This window comes from Hemiscyllium ocellatum, chromosome 4 (genome assembly GCF_020745735.1).
Source record: "Hemiscyllium ocellatum isolate sHemOce1 chromosome 4, sHemOce1.pat.X.cur, whole genome shotgun sequence".
In the NCBI taxonomy this organism is placed as follows: Eukaryota; Metazoa; Chordata; class Chondrichthyes; order Orectolobiformes; family Hemiscylliidae; genus Hemiscyllium; species Hemiscyllium ocellatum.
In genome coordinates this window covers 7,909,759-7,935,690 of record NC_083404.1, presented here as the reverse complement: position 1 = coordinate 7,935,690, position 25,932 = coordinate 7,909,759, and the positions used below count along the sequence as shown (strand labels likewise).

General features: G+C 41.5%; 1 protein-coding gene across 1 annotated transcript in view; it reads right to left on the bottom strand.

The window, feature by feature from the left end:
- Positions 1-25,932, bottom strand: part of prex2 (phosphatidylinositol-3,4,5-trisphosphate-dependent Rac exchange factor 2) — a 358,894-nt gene that overhangs the window by 147,787 nt on the left and 185,175 nt on the right. Inside the window, exons 25-28 of the mRNA XM_060824113.1 lie at positions 24,463-24,670; positions 20,312-20,491; positions 14,847-14,941; positions 12,055-12,137 (exon numbers count right to left, since the gene is read on the bottom strand). Of these exons, the coding sequence (XP_060680096.1) occupies positions 12,055-12,137; positions 14,847-14,941; positions 20,312-20,491; positions 24,463-24,670 (566 nt within the window). The remainder of the gene's footprint in view (positions 1-12,054; positions 12,138-14,846; positions 14,942-20,311; positions 20,492-24,462; positions 24,671-25,932) is intronic.

The window sequence follows — 25,932 nt, the reverse complement described above, 5'->3', positions numbered from 1 at the left end:
AATAGGTAAACAGATTATCGAAAGATGTAGAGGCAATAGGATAGTGGTGATGAGAGATTTTAATTTTCCCAACATTGACTGGGATAGACTTAGCGTCAGAGGTCTGGATGGAGTAGAATTTGGAAGAAGTGTCCAAGAGAGTTTTCTAGAGCAGTACATCAATAGTCTGATGAGGGAAGGGGCCATATTGGACTGGTATTGGGGAATGAGTCAGGCCAGGTGGTAGAAGTTGCGATGGGGGATTTCTTTGGGAACAGTGACCACAATTCTGTAAGTTTTAGAATACTCAAAGGCAAAGGTGAGAGTGGTCCTAAGGGAAGAGGACTAAACTGGGCCAAGGCCAATTATATCAAAAATTAGGCAGGAGCTGGGAAATGTGGATTGGGGGCAGCTATTTGAAGGGATGTCCACATTTGATATGTGGGAGGCTTTCAAAGATAGGTTAAAGATAGTGCAGGATAGGCATGTCCCTTTGAAGGCAAAGAATGGAAAGGCAAGATTTGTGAACCGTGGATGACAGGAGAAATTGTACGACTAGCCAAGAGGAAAAGGGAAGCGTACATAAGGTCCAGGCAGCTAAGAACAGAACGGGCCCTGGAGGAATATCGGAAGAGTATGGCCAGTCTTAAATAAGGAATCAAGGAGGATAAAGGGGTCATGAGATAGCTTTAGTGAGCAGAACTAAGGAAAATCCCAAAGCATTCTATTCTTATATAAGAAGCAAGCAGGGAATTAGAGAAAGGATTGGTCCACTAAAGAATAATGAAGGAAGGCTGTGTGTCGAACCTGAGAGAATGGGTGAGATTCTGAATGATTACTTTGCATCAGTGTTCACTGAGGAGAGGAACATGATGAACGTTGAGATTAGAGATAAAGGTTTGATTAGTCTGGATCATATTGACATAAGTAGGGAAGATGTGTTGGGTAGGCTAGAGGTTATTAAGGTGGACAAATCCCCAGGACCAGATGGGATCTATCCCAGGTTGCTGAGGGAGGTGAGAGAGGAAATAGCTGGGGCCCTAACAAATATCTTTGTGGCATCCTTAAACAGAGGTGAGGTGCTGGAGGACTGGAAGCTTGCTCATGTTGTCCCCTGTATAAGAAGGGTAGTAGGGATATTCTGGGTAACTACAGACCAACGAGCCCCATGTCAGTGGTGGGAAAGTTGCTGGAGAAGGTACTGAGGGATAGGATCTATGTATATTTAGAAAAGAATGGGCTTATCAGTGATAGGTTTTGTGTGTGGGAGATCTTACCTTACCAACTTAATAGAGTTCTTTGAGGAAGTGGCCAAGTTGATAGATGAAGGAAGGGCTGTGATGTCTTATATATGGACTTTAGTAAGGCATTTGATAAGGTTCTCCATTGTAGTCTAATGGAGAAAGTAAAGTCACATGGTGTGCAGGGTGTTCTAGCACAGTGGATAAAGAATTGGTTGAACAACAGGAGACAGTAGTAGTTGAAGGGAATTTCTCAAAATGGAGAAAGATAACCAGTGGTGTTCCACAGGGGTCAGTGTTGGGATCAGTGTTGTTTGTAATATACATAAATGATCTGGAAGAGAGCACTGTTGGTATGATCAGCAGATGACACGAAGATTGGTGGTGTAGCAGAAAGCATAAGGGACTGTCAGAGAATACAGGAGGATATAGATAGACTGGAGCGTGGGCGGAAAAGTGGCAGATGGAGTTCAATCCAGACAAATGTGAGGTGATACATTAAGACAAGTCTAATTCTAGAGCGAATTATACAATGAACAGAAGAGCCTTGGGAACAGTTGATGGGCAGAGAGATCTGGGAGTGCAGCTCCATTGTACCCTGAAGGTTGCTGCACGGGTGGATAGAGTGGTCAAGAAGGCATATAGTATGCCTGCCTTCATTGGACGGGGTATTGAGTATAAGAGCTGGCAAGTCATGTTAAAATTGTACAAGACATTGATTCGACTGCATTTAGAATACAGTGTACAGTTCAGGTTGCCACATTGCCAAAAGGATGTGGACACTTTGGAGAGGGTGCAGAGAAGGTTTATGAGGATGTTGCCTGGTATGGAAGGTGCTAGCTATGAAGAGAGGTTGAGTAAGTTAGGTTTATTTTCATGAGAAAAAAGGAGATTGAGGGGGGACCTGATTGAGGTTTACAAAATCATGAAGGGTATAGACAAGGGTGGATAGAGACAAGCTTTTTCCCAGGGTGAAGGATTCAATAACGAGAGGTGACACTTTCAAGGTGAGAGGTGGAAAATTTAAGGGGGATACACACGGTAAGTACTTCACACAGAGGGTGGTGGGAGTTTGGAACGTGTTGCCAGCAGAGGTGGTAGAGGCAGGCACGGTAGATTCATTTAAGATGCGTCTGGACAGATGCATGAGTAGGTGGGGAGCAGAGGGATACAGATGCTTAGGAATTGACCGACAGGTTTAGACAGTGGATTTGGATCGGCTCAGGCTTGGAGGGCCGAAGGGCCTGTTCCTGGGCTGTAAATTTTCTGTGTGTGTGTGTGCGTGTGCAAGTAAGAGAATGTGTATATCTTTGTGTGTGAGTGAGAGAATGTGTGTGTTGGGGTGTGTGAGAGTGTGTATCTGAGCGTGTGAGCATGAGTGAGAGAATGTGAGTGTGTGAGTGTGTGTGTGTGTGAATGTGTGCATGTGAGCGTGTGAGTGAAAGAATGTATGTGTTTATGTGTGTGAGTGAGAGAATGTGTGTGTGTGTGTGTGTGTGTGTATGTGAGCATGAGTGAGAGAATGTGAGTGTGTGAGAGAGCGTGTGAGTCTGAGTGTGTGTGTTTGTGAGCGTGTGAGCATAAGTGAGAGAATGTGTGTGTGAGAGAGAGTGTGTGTGTGTGTGTGTGTGTGTGTGTGTGTGTGTGTGTCACTCTATCAATAATTTTTAGCAACAATGGACTTATATTTCCAACACAGTGATGCAGGTGCCAACACGGTTTGGAGTTATTCAGCCTGAAGATACGCTGGAGGTTAATTAACTCTCCAAATGCAAATGAGTTGTCCAGATTAATGTCTCCACTCATCTTTATTCAAATTACATCAACATAGGTAACTTCACTGAAACAAGGATTCCTGTGTAATTTAGATGCAGTGCTGCATGGGGAAGATATGTAATACTCTGGAGAAGGAGGAATACATAATATACAAGAGGCATTAGAATTGCTGCACCATGCACAATGATACCTTTAAAGGTACAGCAGTAAACATATACTGTGTTGAAGAGTAATGTTACTAATTTTGCATCTATCTTATCTAAGAGGTTATAATTACAGCAAGGTCATGAATGGCAGCTATCCCTGCCTGTTTAGCTACTTGATGTTTTGTGCCACCATTTGATGACAGAGTGTGTTGAGGGGTCTAGCGTTTGTTGCTATGACAGGGAATAAAAAGGGCCAGCAACTGGAGTTCTGGAGAATGCTCACTGGACCCGGAACATTGACTCTATTTCACTCTCCACAGATGCTGTCAGACCTGCTGAGTTTTGTCAGCAATTTCTGGCTTTTTTGCAAAAAACTGCACATCCCCTTAACAGATCCAAGTATAGGATTAGTGCTATAATGGGGGCAGAAGTTAAAACAAGTAGTTGCAGTGCAAAATGAGATACAAAAAGTGATGAGGAAGGAAGGCTGGATTGAGAGAACAAAGAAACTGAAAGCTAGAATGGACTTTTCAAAATACAAATTTATACTTGAAAAATAATATATTTGGCTTGAGTGGAATAACCTTGAAACTTTGGAATAGGTCTGTCCACACTGTGAGGAGAAAAGCCGGCCAAGCTCTATGTTCTGTTAAGCAACTCTTGAAAAGAGACATGGATGACAGTAAAATGAAGGGTATGTAAGTTAGTCTGAACTTAGAGCAGGATAAAAGAATGGCACAACATCGAGGGTCAAAGGTCCTGTACTGTTCTATGTTCTATAAGTTTGTTGTTAGGTGTTACTCAGCTCTCCACTCTACAGGCATGTAGGGTAGATCCAATTACAGGCATGTAGGGTAGATCCAATTACAGGCGTGTAGGGTAGATCCAATTACAGGCGTGTAGGGTAGATCCAATTACAGGCGTGTAGGGTAGATCCAATTACAGGCATGTAGGGTAGATCCAATTACAGGCGTGTAGGATTGATTCAATTACAGGCGTGTAGGATTGATTCAATTACAGGCGTGTAGGATAGATCCAATTACAGGTGTATAGAGTAGATCCAATCACAGGCGTGTAGGGTAGATCCAATCGCAGGAGTGTAGGCTAGATCCAATCACAGGCGTGTAGGGTAGATCCAATTACAAGCATGTAGGATAGATCCAATCACAGGTGTTAGGGTAGATCCAATTACAGACATGTTGGCTGATCCAATCACAGGCATGTAGGGTGGATCCAATTACAGGCATGTAGGATAGATCCAATTACAGGTGTGTAGGGTAGATCCAATTACAGGTGTGTAGGGTAGATCCAATTACAGTCGTGTAGGGTAGATCCAATTACAGACATGTTGGCTGATCCAATCACAGGCATGTAGGGTGGATCCAATTACAGGCATGTAGGATAGATCCAATTACAGGTGTGTAGGGTAGATCCAATTACAGTCGTGTAGGGTAGATCCAATTACAGTCGTGTAGGGTAGATCCAATTACAGGCGTGTAGGGTGGATCCAATTACAGATGTGTAGGGTAGATCCAATTACAGGTGTGTAGGGTAGATCCAATTACAGTCGTGCAGGGTAGATCCAATTATAGGTGTGTAGGGTAGATCCAATTACAGGTGTTAGGGTAGATCCAATCACAGGCGTGTAGGGAGGATCCAATTACAGGCATGTAGGGTAGATCCAATTACAGGTGTTAGGGTAGATCCAATTATAGGTATGTAGGCTAGATCCAATTACAGATGTGTAGGGTAGATCCAATTACAGATGTGTAGGGTAGATCCAATTATAGGTATGTAGGGTAGATCCAATTACAGGTGTGTAGGGTGGATCCAATTATAGGTATGTAGGGTAGATCCAATTACAGGATTGTAGGGTGGATCCAATTATAGGTATGTAGGGTAGATCCAATTACAGGTGTGTAGGGTAGATCCAATTATAGGTATGTAGGGTAGATCCAATTACAGGTATGTAGGGTAGATCCAATTACAGGTGTGTAGGGTGGATCCAATTATAGGTATGTAGGGTAGATCCAATTACAGGTGTGTAGGGTGGATCCAATTATAGGTATGTAGGGTAGATCCAATTACAGGTGTGTAGGGTGGATCCAATTATAGGTATGTAGGGTAGATCCAATTATAGGTGTTAGGGTAGATCCAATTACAGACATGTTGGCTGATCCAATCACAGGCATGTAGGGTGGATCCAATTACAGGCATGTAGGATAGATCCAATTACAGGTGTGTAGGGTAGATCCAATTACAGGTGTGTAGGGTAGATCCAATTACAGTCGTGTAGGGTAGATCCAATTACAGACATGTTGGCTGATCCAATCACAGGCATGTAGGGTGGATCCAATTACAGGCATGTAGGATAGATCCAATTACAGGGGTGTAGGGTAGATCCAATTACAGTCGTGTAGGGTAGATCCAATTACAGTCGTGTAGGGTAGATCCAATTACAGGCGTGTAGGGTGGATCCAATTACAGATGTGTAGGGTAGATCCAATTACAGGTGTGTAGGGTAGATCCAATTACAGTCGTGCAGGGTAGATCCAATTATAGGTGTGTAGGGTAGATCCAATTACAGGTGTTAGGGTAGATCCAATCACAGGCGTGTAGGGAGGATCCAATTACAGGCATGTAGGGTAGATCCAATTACAGGTGTTAGGGTAGATCCAATTATAGGTATGTAGGCTAGATCCAATTACAGATGTGTAGGGTAGATCCAATTACAGATGTGTAGGGTAGATCCAATTATAGGTATGTAGGGTAGATCCAATTACAGGTGTGTAGGGTGGATCCAATTATAGGTATGTAGGGTAGATCCAATTACAGGATTGTAGGGTGGATCCAATTATAGGTATGTAGGGTAGATCCAATTACAGGTGTGTAGGGTAGATCCAATTATAGGTATGTAGGGTAGATCCAATTACAGGTATGTAGGGTAGATCCAATTACAGGTGTGTAGGGTGGATCCAATTATAGGTATGTAGGGTAGATCCAATTACAGGTGTGTAGGGTGGATCCAATTATAGGTATGTAGGGTAGATCCAATTACAGGTGTGTAGGGTGGATCCAATTATAGGTATGTAGGGTAGATCCAATTATAGGTGTTAGGGTAGATCCAATTATAGGTATGTAGGCTAGATCCAATTACAGGTGTGTAGGGTAGATCCAATTATAGGTATGTAGGGTAGATCCAATTACAGGTGTTAGGGTAGATCCAATTATAGGTATGTAGGCTAGATCCAATTACAGATGTGTAGGGTAGATCCAATTATAGGTATGTAGGGTAGATCCAATTACAGGTGTGTAGGGTAGATCCAATTATAGGTATGTTGGGTAGATCCAATTACAGGTGTTAGGGTAGATCCAATTATAGGTATGTAGGCTAGATCCAATTACAGATGTGTAGGGTAGATCCAATTACAGGTGTGTAGGGTAGATCCAATTACAGGTGTGTAGGGTAGATCCAATTATAGGTATGTAGGGTAGATCCAATTACAGGTGTGTAGGGTAGATCCAATTATAGGTGTGTAGGGTAGATCCAATTACAGGTGTGTAGGGTAGATCCAATTATAGGTATGTAGGGTAGATCCAATTACAGGTGTTAGGGTAGATCCAATTATAGGTATGTAGGGTAGATCCAATTACAGGTGTGTAGGGTAGATCCAATTATAGGTATGTAGGGTAGATCCAATTACAGGTGTGTAGGGTAGATCCAATTATAGGTATGTAGGGTAGATCCAATTACAGGTGTTAGGGTAGATCCAATTATAGGTATGTAGGGTAGATCCAATTACAGGCGTGTAGGGTAGATCCAATTACAGGTGTGTAGGGTGGATCCAATTATAGGTGTGTAGGGTGGATCCAATCACAGGCGTGTAGGGTAGATCCAATTACAGGTGTGTAGGGTGGATCCAATTACAGGTGTGTAGGCTAGATCCAATTACAGGTGTGTAGGGTAGATCCAATTATAGGTGTGTAGGGTAGATCCAATTACAGGTGTGTAGGGTAGATCCAATTATAGGTATGTAGGGTAGATCCAATTACAGGTGTTAGGGTAGATCCAATTACAGGTGTGTAGGGTAGATCCAATTACAGGTGTGTAGGGTAGATCCAATTATAGGTATGTAGGGTAGATCCAATTACAGGTGTGTAGGGTAGATCCAATTATAGGTATGTAGGGTAGATCCAATTACAGGTGTGTAGGGTAGATCCAATTACAGGTGTGTAGGGTAGATCCAATTATAGGTATGTAGGGTAGATCCAATTACAGGTGTGTAGGGTAGATCCAATTATAGGTGTGTAGGGTAGATCCAATTACAGGTGTGTAGGGTAGATCCAATTATAGGTATGTAGGGTAGATCCAATTACAGGTGTTAGGGTAGATCCAATTACAGGTGTGTAGGGTAGATCCAATTACAGGTGTGTAGGGTAGATCCAATTATAGGTATGTAGGGTAGATCCAATTACAGGTGTGTAGGGTAGATCCAATTACAGGTGTTAGGGTAGATCCAATTATAGGTATGTAGGGTAGATCCAATTACAGGCGTGTAGGGTAGATCCAATTACAGGTGTGTAGGGTGGATCCAATTATAGGTGTGTAGGGTGGATCCAATCACAGGCGTGTAGGGTAGATCCAATTACAGGTGTGTAGGGTGGATCCAATTATAGGTATGTAGGGTAGATCCAATTACAGGTGTGTAGGGTAGATCCAATTATAGGTGTGTAGGGTAGATCCAATTACAGGTGTGTAGGGTAGATCCAATTATAGGTATGTAGGCTAGATCCAATTACAGATGTGTAGGGTAGATCCAATTACAGGTGTGTAGGGTAGATCCAATTACAGGTGTGTAGGGTAGATCCAATTATAGGTATGTAGGGTAGATCCAATTACAGGTGTGTAGGGTAGATCCAATTATAGGTGTGTAGGGTAGATCCAATTACAGGTGTGTAGGGTAGATCCAATTATAGGTATGTAGGGTAGATCCAATTACAGGTGTTAGGGTAGATCCAATTACAGGTGTGTAGGGTAGATCCAATTACAGGTGTGTAGGGTAGATCCAATTATAGGTATGTAGGGTAGATCCAATTACAGGTGTGTAGGGTAGATCCAATTACAGGTGTGTAGGGTAGATCCAATTATAGGTGTTAGGGTAGATCCAATTATAGGTATGTAGGGTAGATCCAATTACAGGCGTGTAGGGTAGATCCAATTACAGGTGTGTAGGGTAGATCCAATTATAGGTATGTAGGGTAGATCCAATTACAGATGTGTAGGGTAGATCCAATTACAGGTGTGTAGGGTAGATCCAATTACAGGTGTTAGGGTAGATCCAATTATAGGTATGTAGGGTAGATCCAATTACAGGTGTGTAGGGTAGATCCAATTACAGGTGTGTAGGGTAGATCCAATTACAGGTGTTAGGGTAGATCCAATTATAGGTATGTAGGGTAGATCCAATTACAGGTGTGTAGGGTAGATCCAATTATAGGTGTGTAGGGTAGATCCAATTATAGGTATGTAGGGTAGATCCAATTACAGGTGTGTAGGGTAGATCCAATTATAGGTATGTAGGGTAGATCCAATTACAGGTGTTAGGGTAGATCCAATTATAGGTATGTAGGGTAGATCCAATTACAGGCGTGTAGGGTAGATCCAATTACAGGTGTGTAGGGTGGATCCAATTATAGGTGTGTAGGGTGGATCCAATCACAGGCGTGTAGGGTAGATCCAATTACAGGTGTGTAGGGTGGATCCAATTATAGGTATGTAGGGTAGATCCAATTACAGGTGTGTAGGGTAGATCCAATTATAGGTGTGTAGGGTAGATCCAATTACAGGTGTGTAGGGTAGATCCAATTATAGGTATGTAGGGTAGATCCAATTACAGGTGTTAGGGTAGATCCAATTACAGGTGTGTAGGGTAGATCCAATTATAGGTGTTAGGGTAGATCCAATTATAGGTATGTAGGGTAGATCCAATTACAGGCGTGTAGGGTAGATCCAATTACAGGTGTGTAGGGTAGATCCAATTATAGGTATGTAGGGTAGATCCAATTACAGATGTGTAGGGTAGATCCAATTACAGGTGTGTAGGGTAGATCCAATTACAGGTGTTAGGGTAGATCCAATTATAGGTATGTAGGGTAGATCCAATTACAGGTGTGTAGGGTAGATCCAATTACAGGTGTGTAGGGTAGATCCAATTACAGGTGTTAGGGTAGATCCAATTATAGGTATGTAGGGTAGATCCAATTACAGGTGTGTAGGGTAGATCCAATTACAGGTGTGTAGGGTAGATCCAATTATAGGTATGTAGGGTAGATCCAATTACAGGTGTTAGGGTAGATCCAATTATAGGTATGTAGGGTAGATCCAATTACAGGCGTGTAGGGTAGATCCAATTACAGGTGTGTAGGGTGGATCCAATTATAGGTGTGTAGGGTGGATCCAATCACAGGCGTGTAGGGTAGATCCAATTACAGGTGTGTAGGGTGGATCCAATTACAGGTGTGTAGGCTAGATCCAATTACAGGTGTGTAGGGTAGATCCAATTACAGGCGTGTAGGGTAGATCCAATTGCAGGCGTGTCGGGTAGGTCCAATTACAGGCGTGTAGGGTAGATCCAATTACAGGTGTTAGGGTAGATCCAATTATAGGTATGTAGGGTAGATCCAATTACAGGTGTGTAGGGTAGATCCAATTACAGGTGTGTAGGGTAGATCCAATTATAGGTATGTAGGGTAGATCCAATTACAGGTGTTAGGGTAGATCCAATTATAGGTATGTAGGGTAGATCCAATTACAGGCGTGTAGGGTAGATCCAATTACAGGTGTGTAGGGTGGATCCAATTATAGGTGTGTAGGGTGGATCCAATCACAGGCGTGTAGGGTAGATCCAATTACAGGTGTGTAGGGTGGATCCAATTACAGGTGTGTAGGCTAGATCCAATTACAGGTGTGTAGGGTAGATCCAATTACAGGCGTGTAGGGTAGATCCAATTGCAGGCGTGTCGGGTAGGTCCAATTACAGGCGTGTAGGGTTAGATCCAATTTCTAAGGTGGTAAGAGTGCCTCTCACCTCGTGTTAATATTTTTAACAAGTCTTAAACTAATGTAAACTGTTATCTTACTATGATGCAATAAACTAAATTTTGTTACTCAAGGACGTACTTCTATTGTCAGCTGATTGTTCACTATTTAATAGTAGTAAGCTCTGCAGATGAGCATTACAGAAACGTTAGGGACTGCAAATCCACTCAAAGAACCATGGTACAGCTTTCGGCATCACTTACAAAAACACTTCCAAAAATTAAACTTTGAAGGGTTGCTGAACCCAAAACATTAACTCGCTTTCTCTCTCCACTGATGCTGCCAGACCTGCCAAGTTTCTCCAGCAATTCCTGTTTTTGTTTCAGATATCTAGCATCTGCACCGTTTTGTTTTATTGTGGATATTAGCTAACATCACAGAGCAAGTAAGGACAGTAGTTTCCGTTCACTAAAGGACATGAGTGAACAAGATTCGTTTATGATGGCTGTTAATGAGAGTTTTTATGGTCCCCATGCATGAGATTGATTTTCAATTCTAAAGTTTTATTAATAGCATTTAATTTCCATGAGCTGCTGCAATGGGATTTTAACCCATGTCCCCTTATGACACAAGAGCTGGTATAGACCAGACCAAATCCCCTCAAAATATATCAAGAAGATAGTCTAAAGCCTTACTTTTTCTTTATTTTAAAGATAAGTGTAAGGCATTGGTTGGTTGATTGGTCAAACTGTCGACTTTAAGCAAAACACATTTTATTTTTACAGACAAAATAAAAATAAATTAATTGGCTTAACAGTAATTCTATCAAAATGTTTAAGAATAAGCCATTAATTAACTGTTCCAATATAGTAACATCCCATAAACACACCCTTGGCAAAGGAAAATTCAGTAAAATAGATTGTCTCACATGCCACTCTAGCAGCTGGAAGATAGCCCCAGCTTTTAACTGTAACAGAAAGAGGAATAAGAGCTTCCACATCCAGCAACTGCTGAAAGCTAAACCTAAAAATCCTGGTTCTGTGGGAGGTTGACCCCCACCCATTCAGGCTGCTTCTATTGTTCCAACTTTGGAAAAAAAAACCCAAGGCCTCACAAGCTGCTTACTTCAGTGGTTTTGGAGCAGACGACTCAGCACTTCTATCTCAGAATCAGAATAAAATATACCTTTTGACACCATAGTATTGTCTCAGAGCACCATGTCACTCCATGCTGCTGCTGCCTTAGCTGAGTTGATGTAATCTTAAGGCAGACCCACAAGTCAGATTGCATTGAAGAAGTATGAGATGTAAAGTTACATGAAGATAGGACAAAGGCAATGAACAAGGTTGACTGCTGTATTTCTTCTTTGTTGTTGATAAAATTGCAAAATAAAATGTTCATGTAAGTACCTGAGAATAGCTCCACATAGCCAATGGGACACTTCGATTAACTAGGTAGTAATGGGCAGCAAAAATTGCAAATTGCGGCAGTATCTTATGGTAGGGGTCGGTTAGCTGAGGGGCTGGCTTGTGACACAGAGTGATACCAACAGCATGGGTTCAATTCCTACACCAGCTGAAGTTCCCATAAAGGACTCAACTTCTCAACTTCTTCCCTCAGGTGAAACCACCACCAGTCATCTCTCTCATTAATAAGAGCGCAGTTCAGTAGATTACGACAACTTCATCGTGGGAATACAATTCAGAGCGAAGATACTTATGAAAGAAGATGAAAATATACCAAAATTGCTCATAATAATCCCTGCATTACCATGTCCTTGAAATAATACCCTTTTCAAAACGTAACTTTTGAAAAGGACAGAATACTAACCATCAATTTCAAACACAGATGGACTTGATTCACTTAAACTCACCTGGCTAAAGAGATGTTCTAGGCAGCCATGTAGTTTATCCTGTTTATCATGAGAAATATGAACATTGCAAGGTAGTTCATCACCTATCAGATACAAAAGGGAATAAAGGTACTGGTTGTTGATTCACCATTTCAAAATATTCATTTTAAATTGAATAATTTTTTTCTTGACTCTCGCCCACCCTCTGACGACCCCTTCTCCCGCCTCCAACACACCCCATCCACCTGGATGGCCTCTTACCCGCCCTCGATCTCTTTATAGCCAAGTGCCGCCGCGACATTAACCGACTCAACCTGTCCACCCCTCTTACCCACTCCAACCTCTCACCCTCGGAACGTGCAGCCCTCCACTCCCTCCGCTCCAACCCCAACCTCACCATCAAAAAAAAACCTTAGCACCTGATCATATTTTGTTAACCTTCTGAGCTTTAACTCAATAGATATCAATGACTGATGTAATTCTGAAGGGCCGATTTCAAACTTCGCTTTGCTGAACAGTAATTAGTATGAGAAATGTTCTTTGCCTGCCAATTATTGAGTCCCTTCAGGTCTAATACACATGAATAAGTTTATTACTGAGGTTGCATAAGGAGGGAGGTTTCCAATTCTAATGGGAGTAGGTGTGGGAATGGAATGGATATGTCGATGACTGAACATATTTCAGGATATAGATGTTTTATTTTAATTTTTTTGTTCGTTTATGGGATGTGGATGTCACTGGCTGGGCCAGCATTTATTGGCCATCTCTAATTGCCCTGAAAACCCTGAAGACGCTGCCTCCTGGAGCGACTACAATCCATGTGGTGTGGGGACACCCACAGAGTTGATGGGATGGAGTTCCAGGATTTTGATGCAGCCACAGTAACGGAAGGTGACATCAATCTAAGTCAGGATGGAGTGTGGCTTGGAGGGGAATGTGTGGTGGTGTTCCAAAGCATCCACTATCCTTGACCTTCCAACTGCGAGAAGCCATAGGTTGGGAGTGTGTAAAGGAGCTTTAGGGAGATGTTACGGTGCAACTTGTAAATGGTACACAGTGCTGCCACTCAACATAGTTGGTCAAAGGATTAAACACTGATTAGATTAGATTAGATGACTTACATAGTGTGGAAACAGGCCCTTCGGCCCAACAAGTTCACACCGACTCGCCAAAGCGCAACCCACCCCTACATTTACCTAACACTATGGGCAATTTAGCATGGTCAATTCACCTGACCTGTACATCTTTGGACTGTGGGAGGAAACTGGAGCACCCGGAGGAAACCCACGCAGACACGGGGAGAACGTGCAAACTCCACACAGTCAGTCACCTGAGTCGGGAATTGAACCCGGGTCTCTGGCGCTGTGAAGCAGCAGTGCTAACCACTGTGCCACCGTGCCGCCTTAAACTGACGGTGTTAGATGGGATGCCAATCAATCCGACTGCTTTATCCGAGACAAAGTCAATCTTCCTGAGTGTTCAAACTGGACTTATCCAGGCATTTGTACAGTCTTCTATCAAACTCTTGACTTTTGCCCCTACACAATGGACAATCTTCAAAGAGTTAGGAAATTAGAGGCAGCAGAATTCACGGCTTCAGACCTATTCTAGTAACCACGGCATTTATATAGCTGCTATAGCTCAGTACCGGGTCAGTGGTAACCCTGGGATGATGATAGCTAGACATAGGAGCAGAATTAGGCCATTTGGCCCATCGAGTCTGCTCCACCGTTCGATTACGGTGATACATTCCCAACTCCATTCTCATGCCTTTTCCTATAACTCTTTCTTGATCTCCTTACTAATCAAGAAACTACCCATCTCTGCCTTCAATATATTCAATGACTTGGCCTCCACAGCCCCCCTGCAACAATGTGTTCCACAGATACACTACCCTCAGGTTGAAGATATTCCTCCTCATCTCAGTTCAAAAGGGCTGTCCCTTCACTCACAATGTGCCCTTAGGTCCTAGTCTCTCCTACAATTATAAACATTTTCTCCATACCCACTTTGTCCAGAAACCCGCGCTCAAGTACAGAGGCAGAGTACTCAACCACTGTTCATATGACAACCCCTTCATCCCCAGGATTATTCCTGTGATCCTCAGGACCCCCTCCTACACCAGCAATTCCTTCCTTAGATACAAAGCCAAAAATTACTCTCAATTTTACAACAATGTCATGAAACAATATGTGTACAACTCAATACGGCTGTTACATCACAATATATTTGTCTTAATATTTTCTACTTATGCCAGCTAAAAACGTAAAGGTATTTAATTTTAGTTTTATCTCAATATGAGCTTACTGAAGTAAAGTTGAATGGAAGACAGGAAGGTTGCAATCTCATTTCCGCAGTCCCTACAGAGTCATATTCTTGCTTTTATCAATTGATGCATTAAGCGTGATTTAAATGAAAATCTTTTTTGGTCATTTAGCATTTTTAAAATTTTGATTCTGATTCCTAAGTTTCAAGTTTGGATTGCCATGGCTGTATTTGTTTTATTCAAAATTGTCTTTACACATTTTTATCTTTATCATCTGCAGCCCACCATAAAGGGACTTTAAACTATGGAAGTAAAAGGTGCACAATTTAAGGCACACACGGCAAAGTAAATATTTAGAACATTTAAAGAAATTTTAAAAAGGCAATGACAAATGTAGGACAAAAATCAAATTAAAATTCACTACCCATGGTCTGCAACACACACACACACACACACACACACACACACACACACACACACACACACACACACACACACACACACACACACACACACACACACACACACACAGTTATATGGAGCATACCAGAGTCCATCTCATCACTGTGCACATAGGAGTCACAGTGGCTGCTGCAGATACTTGTAAAGGAAGCAATGGAGTTCCTGTTACTGTTACAGTCACTAGGGAGAAACACAAACTTGTTAAGCTTCTTGCTTTCACAAAATCATGAAGAGTCATACAATCATACAGGACTGAAACAGACCCTTCAATCCAACCAATTCATGCACATCATAATCACAAATTAAACTAATCCCAACCGCCCCTCCTTCGCCCATATACCTCCAAGCATTTTTTATTCAAGTACTTATCTAAATGCCGTTTAAACGTTGGAACTGTACCCACATCCACCATTTTCTCAGGAAGATCATTTCACACACGAGCCACTCACTGTAAAAAATCTTTCCCCTCACGTCTTTTCTAAGTCTTTCTCCTCTCAGCTTAAAAATATGTCCCTAGTCTTGAAATCCCCCACCCTAGGAAAAAGACACCTACCTTTCACCTTATCTACGCCCCTCATGAGTTTATAAACTTCCTATCTTCCAGTGAAAAAAGTCCCAGCCTCTCCCTATAACTCAATCCCTCCAATCCCAGCAACATCCTAGTAATTCTCTTCTGAACCATCTCCAGCTGAATAATATCAACTGTACAGTTTTACTGTGTACACTTTGACATGTCATGTGTCTGCAGTATGTTTGCAGAGCTGGGGATGTGTGCTGATGGGGTTGCAAACAACACTGATAAATGATATCTCATAAAGACTGTGGCAGATTGTTATCACAAATTGCAATCATATCCTGAACAGTACTTGAGAGAATTTTCTAAAGGGGTTCAGTTAACTCGGCGCTTGACAGCAGATTTTTCAGTTCAGTGTCACCAACTGCATGAGTTCAACTCCCACACTAGCTGAGGTCAATATGAAAACCTCTCCTCCTCAATCTCTCCCCTTACCCTGAGGCATGGTGACCCTCAGGCTAAACCAACACCTGTCAGTTCTCTCTAACGAAAGAGCAGCCCCATGTGCTGGTAAGATTATGGAAACTTTTATCTGATATTTAAATTGCAGCATATTTCTGCAATCTGGATTTATTTTCATGATTATTGCCATTTCCAGAATGTTAACACTAATTGTTTTGACCGATGCCATAATCTTAAAAAATCCTTTATCTCTTGATGCTGTCTCTTATCGTTAAATCGAAAATTGTTAAAACAAACTATCAAAATGTGTTACATGGTGGAATCAGTGAGTACTCTCCATAACAATCAATCTAAGAATATATCACACAACACCAGGTTAGAGACCAACAGGTTTATTTGGAAGCACTAGCTTTCAGAGCACTGCTCCTTCATCAGGTGGTTGTGGAGTATAAGATCATAGGGCACAGAATTTATAGCAAAAGTTTACAGTGTGATGTAACTGAAATTATATATTTAAAAAAAACCTGGATTATTTGTTAAGTCTCTCACCTTTTAAAATGACCATGTTGGTTTTAATTCTTTCATACGTAAATCCCAGAACTTTTTTAAAGTTACATTCTCAAGTGAACTTTAAAAATAGGTGCCATGTCAGCTCAGATAATGCATTGAAAGTGTGAGGTGCCCTGTGTGAGGCTTCTGTGCCCCAACGTACAAATTCACCCCACATACTTATATATGTTTGTTTGCATGTAGGTGTGTGTATGGTGGGGGGGCGGGGGGGAGGTGGTATATCTATGAGTATCTGTGAGAGAGTGTGTGTATGTGTACGTGTGTGAGTCTGAGTGTGAGAGTGTATGTGTGAGCATATGAGAGAGAGCTTGTGTATGAGAAAGGGTTCTGTATGGCTCTGTAGGAGTGTGTGTATGTGTGCGCGTGCGTAGTTTAGTCTGGTCAACAATCAACAGACAGGAGTGGTCCCTCCCTGCCGGAGAACACATTAGCCATCAGCTATCCAGAACATTCAACCTCGGACCTTTGGGTGACCATTCTCCAAGGCGGACTTCGGGACAGGCAACAACGCAAAGTGGCCATGCAGAGGCTGAGAGCTAAGTTTGGTACCCACAGGGAGGGCCTCAACTGAGCCCTTGGGTTCATGTCACACTGCAGATGACCCAACTGCGCGTACACACACACACACACACACACACACACACACACACACACACACACACACACACACACACACACACACACACACACACACACAGACTCCATTTGAACATTAGGGCACAGACAGCCTCATACAGGGCACCTCCCACCTTCAGTGCATTATCTGGGCCAACATGGCACCTATTGTTAAAGTTCACTTGAGAATGTAACCTTTAAATAAGTTCTGAGATTTACATATGGAAGAATTGAAACCAACATGATCATTTTAAAAGATGAGAGACTGAACAAACAATCCAGGTCTTTTTCAATATATAATTTCAGTCACATAACACTGTAAAATCCTGTGTCTTACGATCTTACACTCCACAACCACCTGATGAAGGAGCAACCCTCCGGAAGCAAGTGCTTCCAATTAAACATGTTGGACTATAACCTGGTGTTGAGTGATTTTTAACTTTGTACACCCCAGTCCAACACTAGCACCTCCAAATCACAATTCAGAATGTATCAATTGTCTTGTACTGTGTTTTGCTCTCCGCCCCATGTTCTTTTGAACACTGTTAGCAGCATCAAAAGCACAAGATGAAACATAACAAGGAGAATAATCTGAAGTGTCAGTGTAATCACTGAGGTGCTCTGAGCTAGGTTTAAGTACTGCTGTCATTGTCAGTCTATGCAGTGTGGATCTGACATTCAATTCCAAGTTAGTTCTCCTATGATATAATCAACACTCAATTCTCAAATGCTGCAGTACAGGTAAAATTCAGATATAAACACTGAATACATTCACACCACATTCCTTAGTGCAATTTTAGACATGTGTTAAAAGCTGATCAGTGGCAAATAGAATTCACGAACTGTGAAGATATAGGATATTTGCCCTTATTAGCCAAGGCATAGAGTTTAAGAGCAGATAGATAATGCTATACCTGCGTAAAACATTAGTTAGGTCACAGTGAGAGTAATATTTACACTTGTGGAATCCACATTTGAGAAGGGATGTGATAGTACTGGAGAGGGTGCAGAGGAGATTAATCAGCATGTTCACAGGACTGGAGAGGTTCAGTCATGAAGAAACGTTGGACAAACAGGTCTTGTTTTCCGTGGAGCCGAGGAGACTGAGGGGGCACATGTTTGAGATGTGTAAAATTATGATTGGCTTAGATAAGTTAGAGAGGGAGAAATCTTTCCCCTTGGCGCAGGGATCAACGACCAGGGGAATAGATTTAAAGCGAGGGGCAGATGGTTTCGAGGAGATTAGATTACTGACAATGTGGAAACAGGCCATTCGGCCCAACAAGTCCACACTGACCCCCCAAAAAAGTCTTTTCACCCAGGGGGGCCAGGAATCTGGAACTCCCTGCATGCAAGAGTGGTAGTTGCAGAAACCCTCATCAGATTGAAGAAGGATTTAAATGTACACTTGTGGCTGTAAAGGCTATAAGACTATGGGCCAAGTGCCGGAAAATCAGATTAGAATAGTTTGGGGATTGTTGGCTGTCACGACCTCAATGGACTGATGGACATTGTCCTGTGCTCCCGTATGATTCTATGATTAAATTCTGACCTAAACTTAGCAGAAAGAAACTAAGATTGATACATTAACTGAGCTTTACCAACTAAAAATTATAACCTGTGTAAATGGATTATATAACAAAACACTCCAATTCACTGCTGCTATAGAATTAACCAAATGTTTATGGAGTCAAAAAGTGTGGCGCTGGAAAAGCACAGCCGGTCAGGCAGCATCTGAGGGGCAGGAAAATCATCATTTCAAGCACAATATGATGAACATTCCTAATGAATCGGAGGTGCCGGTGTTGGACCGGGGTGTACAAAGTTAAAAATCACACAACACCAGGTTATATGGGCCGAATGGCCTTACTTTCACTCCTATGTCTTATGGTCTTATAGTCCATTAGGTTGATTTGGAAGCACTAGCTTTCGGAGCGACGCTCCTTCATCAGGTGGTTGTGGAGTCGGGCTTATACTTGAAATGTCCTGCCCCTCAGGTGCTGCCTGACCAACTGTGCTTTTCCAGCCCCACACTCTCGACTCTGATCTCCAGTCCGCACTTTCGCTTCAATGTTTATAGAAGTCACGCAGTTGTCCAGCACAGAAACAGGCCCTTCGGTCCAACTTATCCAAGCCAACCAGCATTCCCAAACTAAACTAGTCCCACTTGTCTCCATTTGGCCTATATCCCTCTAAAGCTTTCCTATCCATGTATCTGTCCGAATATCTGTTAAATGTTGTAACTGCACTTGCATCTACCACATTCTCTGGCATCGCACTCCATACATGCACCACCCTCTGTAAAAACATTGCCCCTCAGGTCTCTCTTAAAGCTTTGCCCTCTCACATAAAACCTACCCCCAGTAGTTTTGGACTTCCCTAGCCTTGGGAAAGGACCTTGGCTGTTCACCTTATCTATGTTCTCATGATTTTAAGTTTCGTTTGATTTTCCAGCATTTTAGAGCATGCAGGCTTACCCCCATTCATATTTCTGATTTCTAAGTATAACCTACTGCCATTAAAGTTCTAAAATATAGAATGCTGCATGATGAACTGTCCACAGAATAATAGGTCGATATTCCTGAGTGAGAGTAAGTGAGAGTCGAGAGTGTGGGGCTGGAAAAGCACAGCAGGTCAGGCAGCATCCGAGGAGCAGGAAAATTGACATTTCAGCAAAAGCCCTTCATCAGGAATCCTGATGAAGGTTTTTTGATCGAAATGTCAATTTTCTGGCTCCTCGGATACTGCCTGAACTGCTGTGCTTTTCTAGCATCACACCCTCGACTCTAATCTGCAGCATCCACGGTCCTCACTTTCACCTATTTGTAAGTCAGAGCCAGTTAGGAGCCATTTAATTGGCTGGAATAATAGTTGGTAATGGGGTAACTGAGAAATGAAGGATAGCAGAACAACAAGATCCAGGTTTAGTGATTTGGTGACGGAAGGAGAAATGACAGGAGGTCTCCATGGTGTTAGATAATCACCACACCCCAACTCCTGCTACAGGTCACAGAGTATAGTACTGTTAACAGGGAGTTGAGTGGGAAAGTGTGTGCAGCATCTGGGACTCTTAGCAGTTCACAAGGCATCAGCAACATCATGTCAGAGTTTAAGACTACGGTAAGCCACTTGCAATGCATCCACAATATTGCTCTGTTCTCAGTCAAAAGCCAAAGACAGTAAGTGACAGAGAATATCCCCAGAATTGAGAGTTCAATATAATTAAACAAATCTGTACATAACATACAGCAACAGGCACAACTTAAACTTAAACATGAGCAAAATAAACACTCTTAAGGAAGATTATAACCTCAACTTCTGTAACACTTATATTAAACTGAATATTGAGTATAATTGCATTGAATAGTAATCGAAGGTTTTTTTTATACCTGTAAGAATCCCTGTTGCTTATTGTATCATGACCAGAATCTTCCTGGTCCTCTCCGGTTACTACAAAGCAAACTTTTTTGTTGTTCCGTTCTGCCTTATCAGCAATATTGTCTCCTGTTAACAGGGCCTCATCCAGCTTGGTCTCTGATGTAGACGGATGCGTTATTGATGATAGGAGACTATAAAATGAAAAACAAAACATTCAGTTCAGAGTGATTAAGAATTTTCATTAAAGAAAGTAATACAGCAAATTTTTGTTTTCCCCAGAAACAAACTGAAATACTAAAGCTTATATTTTAATTTATATTAAAGGGTGATTTTGTGTGTGCATGTATTTTTGTGTATGTTTGTCTGTGTGTGTTTTTTTGGGTGAGTCCGTGTGTGTGTGCGTGTGTGTGTGTGTGTGTGTGCGTGCGCGCGTTTTTGGCTGTGGGTGTCAAGAGAGATAAGAACAGAAAATTGACAGCATGTCTAATCGACCAACATTTATTTTATCATGGGGGTTAGCCTACACAACCACAACTCCTGTTAGACCTTAACTCCAGGAGAATTAGGTGATATAGAGTCATAGAGATGTGTAGCATGGAAACAGACCCTTTGGTCCAACTTGTCCATGTTGACCAGATATCCCAACCCAATCTAGACCCACCTACCAGCTCCCGGCCCATATCCCTCCAAACCCTTCCTATTCAATAACCCATCCAGATGCCTTTTAAATGTCACAATTGTACCAGCCTCCACCACTTCCTCTGGCAGCTCATTCCACACATATACCACCCTCTGAGTGAAAAAGATGCCCCTTACGTCTCTTTTATATCTTTCCCCTCTCACCTTAAACCTATGCCCTCGACCTAACCCATTAACAGTCGAATACTCATCTTTGATCCTCTCATCCAGATTATTAATTCAAGTCAAACCCATTTGGGGTCAGCATTACAACTTGTTGAGCAAACTCATTTCTGGTGACATTGTGTGTCTCTAGGCTGCTAACTAAAATTGCTTGTTATAGTGACCTTGACATTTGGAAAACAATTCCTGAGACACCAAATTTATGAAATTCATAATCAACAAGTGGATGCTGTTCAGAACCAGCTTTTATTGCCCATCTTGAGTTGGCCTGAATAAACTGATAGTGACTTCTTCAAGAACTGCAATCCACCTCAGCAACATACAGAGGGAAGGAGTCAGGATCCTTATCCTGGGACAATGGAGAGATGACAACATACTTCCAGTTCAGATGAGTTTTTGCTACATTTTGGTTGCTTCATGGTCAATATTACTGATGCTACCATTCTATTCCAAATTTATTTCGTTAACAGAATGCAATTTCACCTGGAGTTTGAATTTACATTTGCAAGTCATTAATCCAGGCCTCAAACTTACTAAAATAAAGATGCTGGAAGACCTAGTTTTGTCACCATTTCCTGGCTTTGTTTCAGATTTCCATCATTCTCAGCTTTTGGATTATCAATAGAATAATCAAACCAAACACTACGCCTGATTATTGAACACTCCAGCATGCAGTTTTTTTTAAGCTGAGCTAATTTCACAAAATGCAGTTTTCTTTTACTTATGTCAGTCAATTTTTGGCATATATTGACTAAAATTTTTGAAATCATATACCACTCAAAATTATGAATATCTTTTCTACTTTGATGTTTATAATTTAACAGCATGACAGAAGTATTTCCAAATTGCTATCGCCTCAGTGAATTGGTATGTTCTCTCCAAAATAATAAATTTAACGAGGAATCATTAAAGAATCCTTTCTAGTCAAATAGATATTCCTCATACAGCCACTTCAGATGAGCTCTCTCATTAAAATGCTCCATCATTCATTTTTATGCACGTAATTAGATCTTCACAGATCAATGTATCACTGAGACCTTTATGTGTCAAGTCACTTTTATGAAGATTGCTTCACTTTTAAACTGCTGCTATCAGCGTCTTATGAAACTCAAGAACATTTATTCACCTCTAAATAAATAGTGAAACAAAGACTCAAGACATTTAAGAAAATTGAACATAGAACAGTACAGCACAGCACAGTCCATTCAGTCCTCAATGTTGTGCCAACCTTTTATTCACTCTAAGATCAAACTAACCGACATACCCTACATTTTATTGTCATCCATGTCCCTATCCAAGAGTTGCTTAAATGTTCCTAATGTAACTGACTCTACCACCACTGCTGGCAGTTCATTCCACGTACCCACCACTCTCTGTGTAAAGAACCTACCTCTGATATCTCCCCTAAACCTTCCTCAAATCACCTCAAAATTATGCCCCCTTGTGATAGCCATTTCTGGCTGGAAGAAAGCCTCTGAATATTCACTCTATCCATGCCTCTCATTTGAGTAATAGAAAGTTCCTCACTGTACCATTAATATCCTTTTCTTATTCATTCACACGATGTGGTTGGTCCTGGGCTAGACCAGCATTTATTGCCCATCCCTAATTGCCCAGAGGGCAGTTAAGAGTCGACCACATTGCTGTGGGTCTGGAGTCACATGTAGGCCAAACCAGGTAAAGATGGCAGTTTCCTTTCCTAAAGGACATTAGTGAATCAGATTTTTTTTTCACGAGAATGGATGCAAATCTATTAGTTTAGCATTTTATTCCAGATTTTTAAAATCTAATGCAAATTCCAGTCAGATCTGAACCCATGTACCAAGAACAATACCCTGGGGCTCAGGATTATTAGTCCAGTGTCTAAATTAGAGTGGTGCTGAAAAAGCACAGCAGGTCAGGCAGCATGCAAGGAGCAGAAAAATTGATGTTTCGGGCAAAAGCCCTTCATTAGGATTCCTGATGAAGGGCTTTTGCCCAAAACGTCGATTTTCCTGATCCTCGGATGCTGCCTGACCTGCTGTGCTTTTCCAGCACCACTCTAATCTAGACTCTGATCTCCAGCATCGGCAGTCCTCACTTTTGCCCTATTATTAGTCCAGTGAAATTTCACTACACTATTATCTTCCCTTAAAATAAAATCTATGCCTACATTCTTTAATTCATTATAGCTGTTACAATCACCAGGCTGAAGGGACTGTATATTTTTTATTTTGTAATAACGGGAGGACTCAGCACTCACATCAGTACACCAGAAAAGTATACTAACAGCAGAAATTACGCTGAAATGTTTGGTCACACTTTTGTTCCCAACACCTTCCATTCCTGAACTTCAAAGGGGATTAATTAGAAATTAATTCAAGTTGAACAACATTGAATTAATTTTGATTGAATCCCCACTGGGCCATTTTGATGTGTTCAGATTCTGATTAATCTCTTGCTTTCATCACCGAGATTATGTAATTACTTTTATCCAAGTACCAGCATATTTCAAGCTGTTTTGTTAGTATTTTTCTCAGTGTTGATTGGTTGCTGGTTTTTACCTAGAAGATAGAAGTAGTTTCACATCAGAATGATCTGTGTTTGCTTTCAAGTGTATTAAGTGTCCCAGCACTGATAAAGCTGATATAAGCTTTCCAAAATAAAACTTGCAAAAAGTATGTTTGAGATGTTGTGTGTGCTATTTCAGGAGACAGAAATGGCTATTGGGTGAACTGCTATCAGTGTTATCTTAGCGCCTTTTTACTTCAGCAGATGGACATCCTTTGTTGAACAGGAATGGAACAAAGGAAAATATTGGTCACATGTTCAGAGCAGAACAGGGGATGGCATAGTGGCTCAGTGGTTAGCACTGCTGCCTCACAGCACCAAGGACCTGGGCTTGACTCCACCCAAGATTGTGTGTAGTTTGCATGTTCTCCCTGAGTCTGCATGGGTTTCGTTCAGGTGCTCTGGTCTCCTCCCACAATCCAAAATTGTGCAGGGTAGGTGGATTGGCCATGCTAAATTGCCCATAGTGTCCAGGGATGTGCAGGCTAGGTGGATTTGTTATGGTAAAGGACAGTTCATGGAGATAAGATGGGTCTGGGCGGGATGCTCCTCAGAGGGTCTGTGCAGATTTGATGGGTTGAATGGCTTCTCTCTGTACTGTAGAAATTCTAATACCAAGTAGATGCACTCTAAGTATCAATAAGTTAAGGATTATGTTTTATAGCGACTAGAGGACTTTTACTTACCATCATTTACAGTTGGACCTACATGTCTTGGTCAGTGTTAAATAAGAAATTGCTCATGTACTCACTCATCTATCTGTGCAATATAGATTTTGAGTTCTTTCACAACTGTCTGCAGCTTATTCAAAAGCTTCTGATATGCATCTTGCGTTTCGATATCCTTTTCCTTCAGGAGGAAGTACAGACCAGGTCCATTTTGCTGACCCAAACTATGCCCAGAGGGAGCTGCCATGGTGGTGATGCAGTGATGGGCATATTCCACCGGGTTCAATGCATCTACAAAATATCAAAATTGAGTGCTGAATATTGAAATTCCTTCATAGGAAAGTGCACTGACAACAGTATCAGGCAATACTTTAATGTATACCAATTTGAAATACCTTTCCATTAAGAGTATGTTTCCAATTATTTAACAATGATTCATCTGTTTGCTTAAACAACCACACGTAAGTCAAATAAAAATAAGGTGCTGGAGAAACACAGTGGGTTTGGCAGCATCTGTGGAGAGATAAGGAGCACTCTGTTTTTATTTCCCGTTAACTCTGTTTCCCTTTCTGCGGATACTCTCAGAATCTTCAACACTTTGTTTTCATTCTCGATCTCCAGTATCCACAATACTTTGCTGTTAATATTACAAGTGTGTCAACATTAGGTGACATTACCAATGAGTGCTGCAAAACCCTTAAATATAACTACTTGCCTCTGTTATCCTAATACAGTAAGAATTCTTTTGCTAGTAGATGGTGTTAGCTTCTTGTATGGGTTATTTTGTGCTCTAGGATTGAAAGACCATCAAAGTGAATTATAAAAACATCTACATGTAGGAATCTGCCAAACCTTTCATCAAAGATCAGTCAGTAAATGTCTATTATCTCACAAAAGGAGTGATTCTGCAATCTGGCCTACCCCAGCGAAGGGAAGAACATGCAATATCTTCTTTAACGAAGCAAAGAGCCCATCATTTACCTTAGCTTCCTCCTGATAAGCCAAGTTAGATTGTGACCTATTACTAACTCATCTCAAAAACTTCCCTAAAGCATAAAGATTCAAAAACAAGTGGAACACTGAACTTCAGCAATTTTGGCAACTTTCTTTCCATCCCTGCATCAATGACACTTTTATAAATTGTGAACAATTGAGATCCTAGCACCAATTCACTGGGACATACCACGCCTTACACCTTACACAACTGAAAAAGACCTGATTATACCAACCTGTTAGCCTGTTATCCTGGTAGCCACCCATTCCTCCATCCATGCTCATATGCTACACCCTACACCGTAAAATTTTATTTTCCTCACTATCCTTTTATGGGGCATTTCATCAAATGTCTTCTGGAAATCTAAGTAGAGTATATCCACCAAATCCCCCCCCCCCCCCCCCAGCACATTAGGTCTTCAAAGAACGCCAATAAATTGATTAAATAGAATTTTCCTTTCACAAAACCATGTTGACACTGCCTGATTCCTGTGAACGTATCAAAGTGGTCAGCTATAACTTCTTTCATATATAAGTTCTTACATTTCCCCTGTTACCTA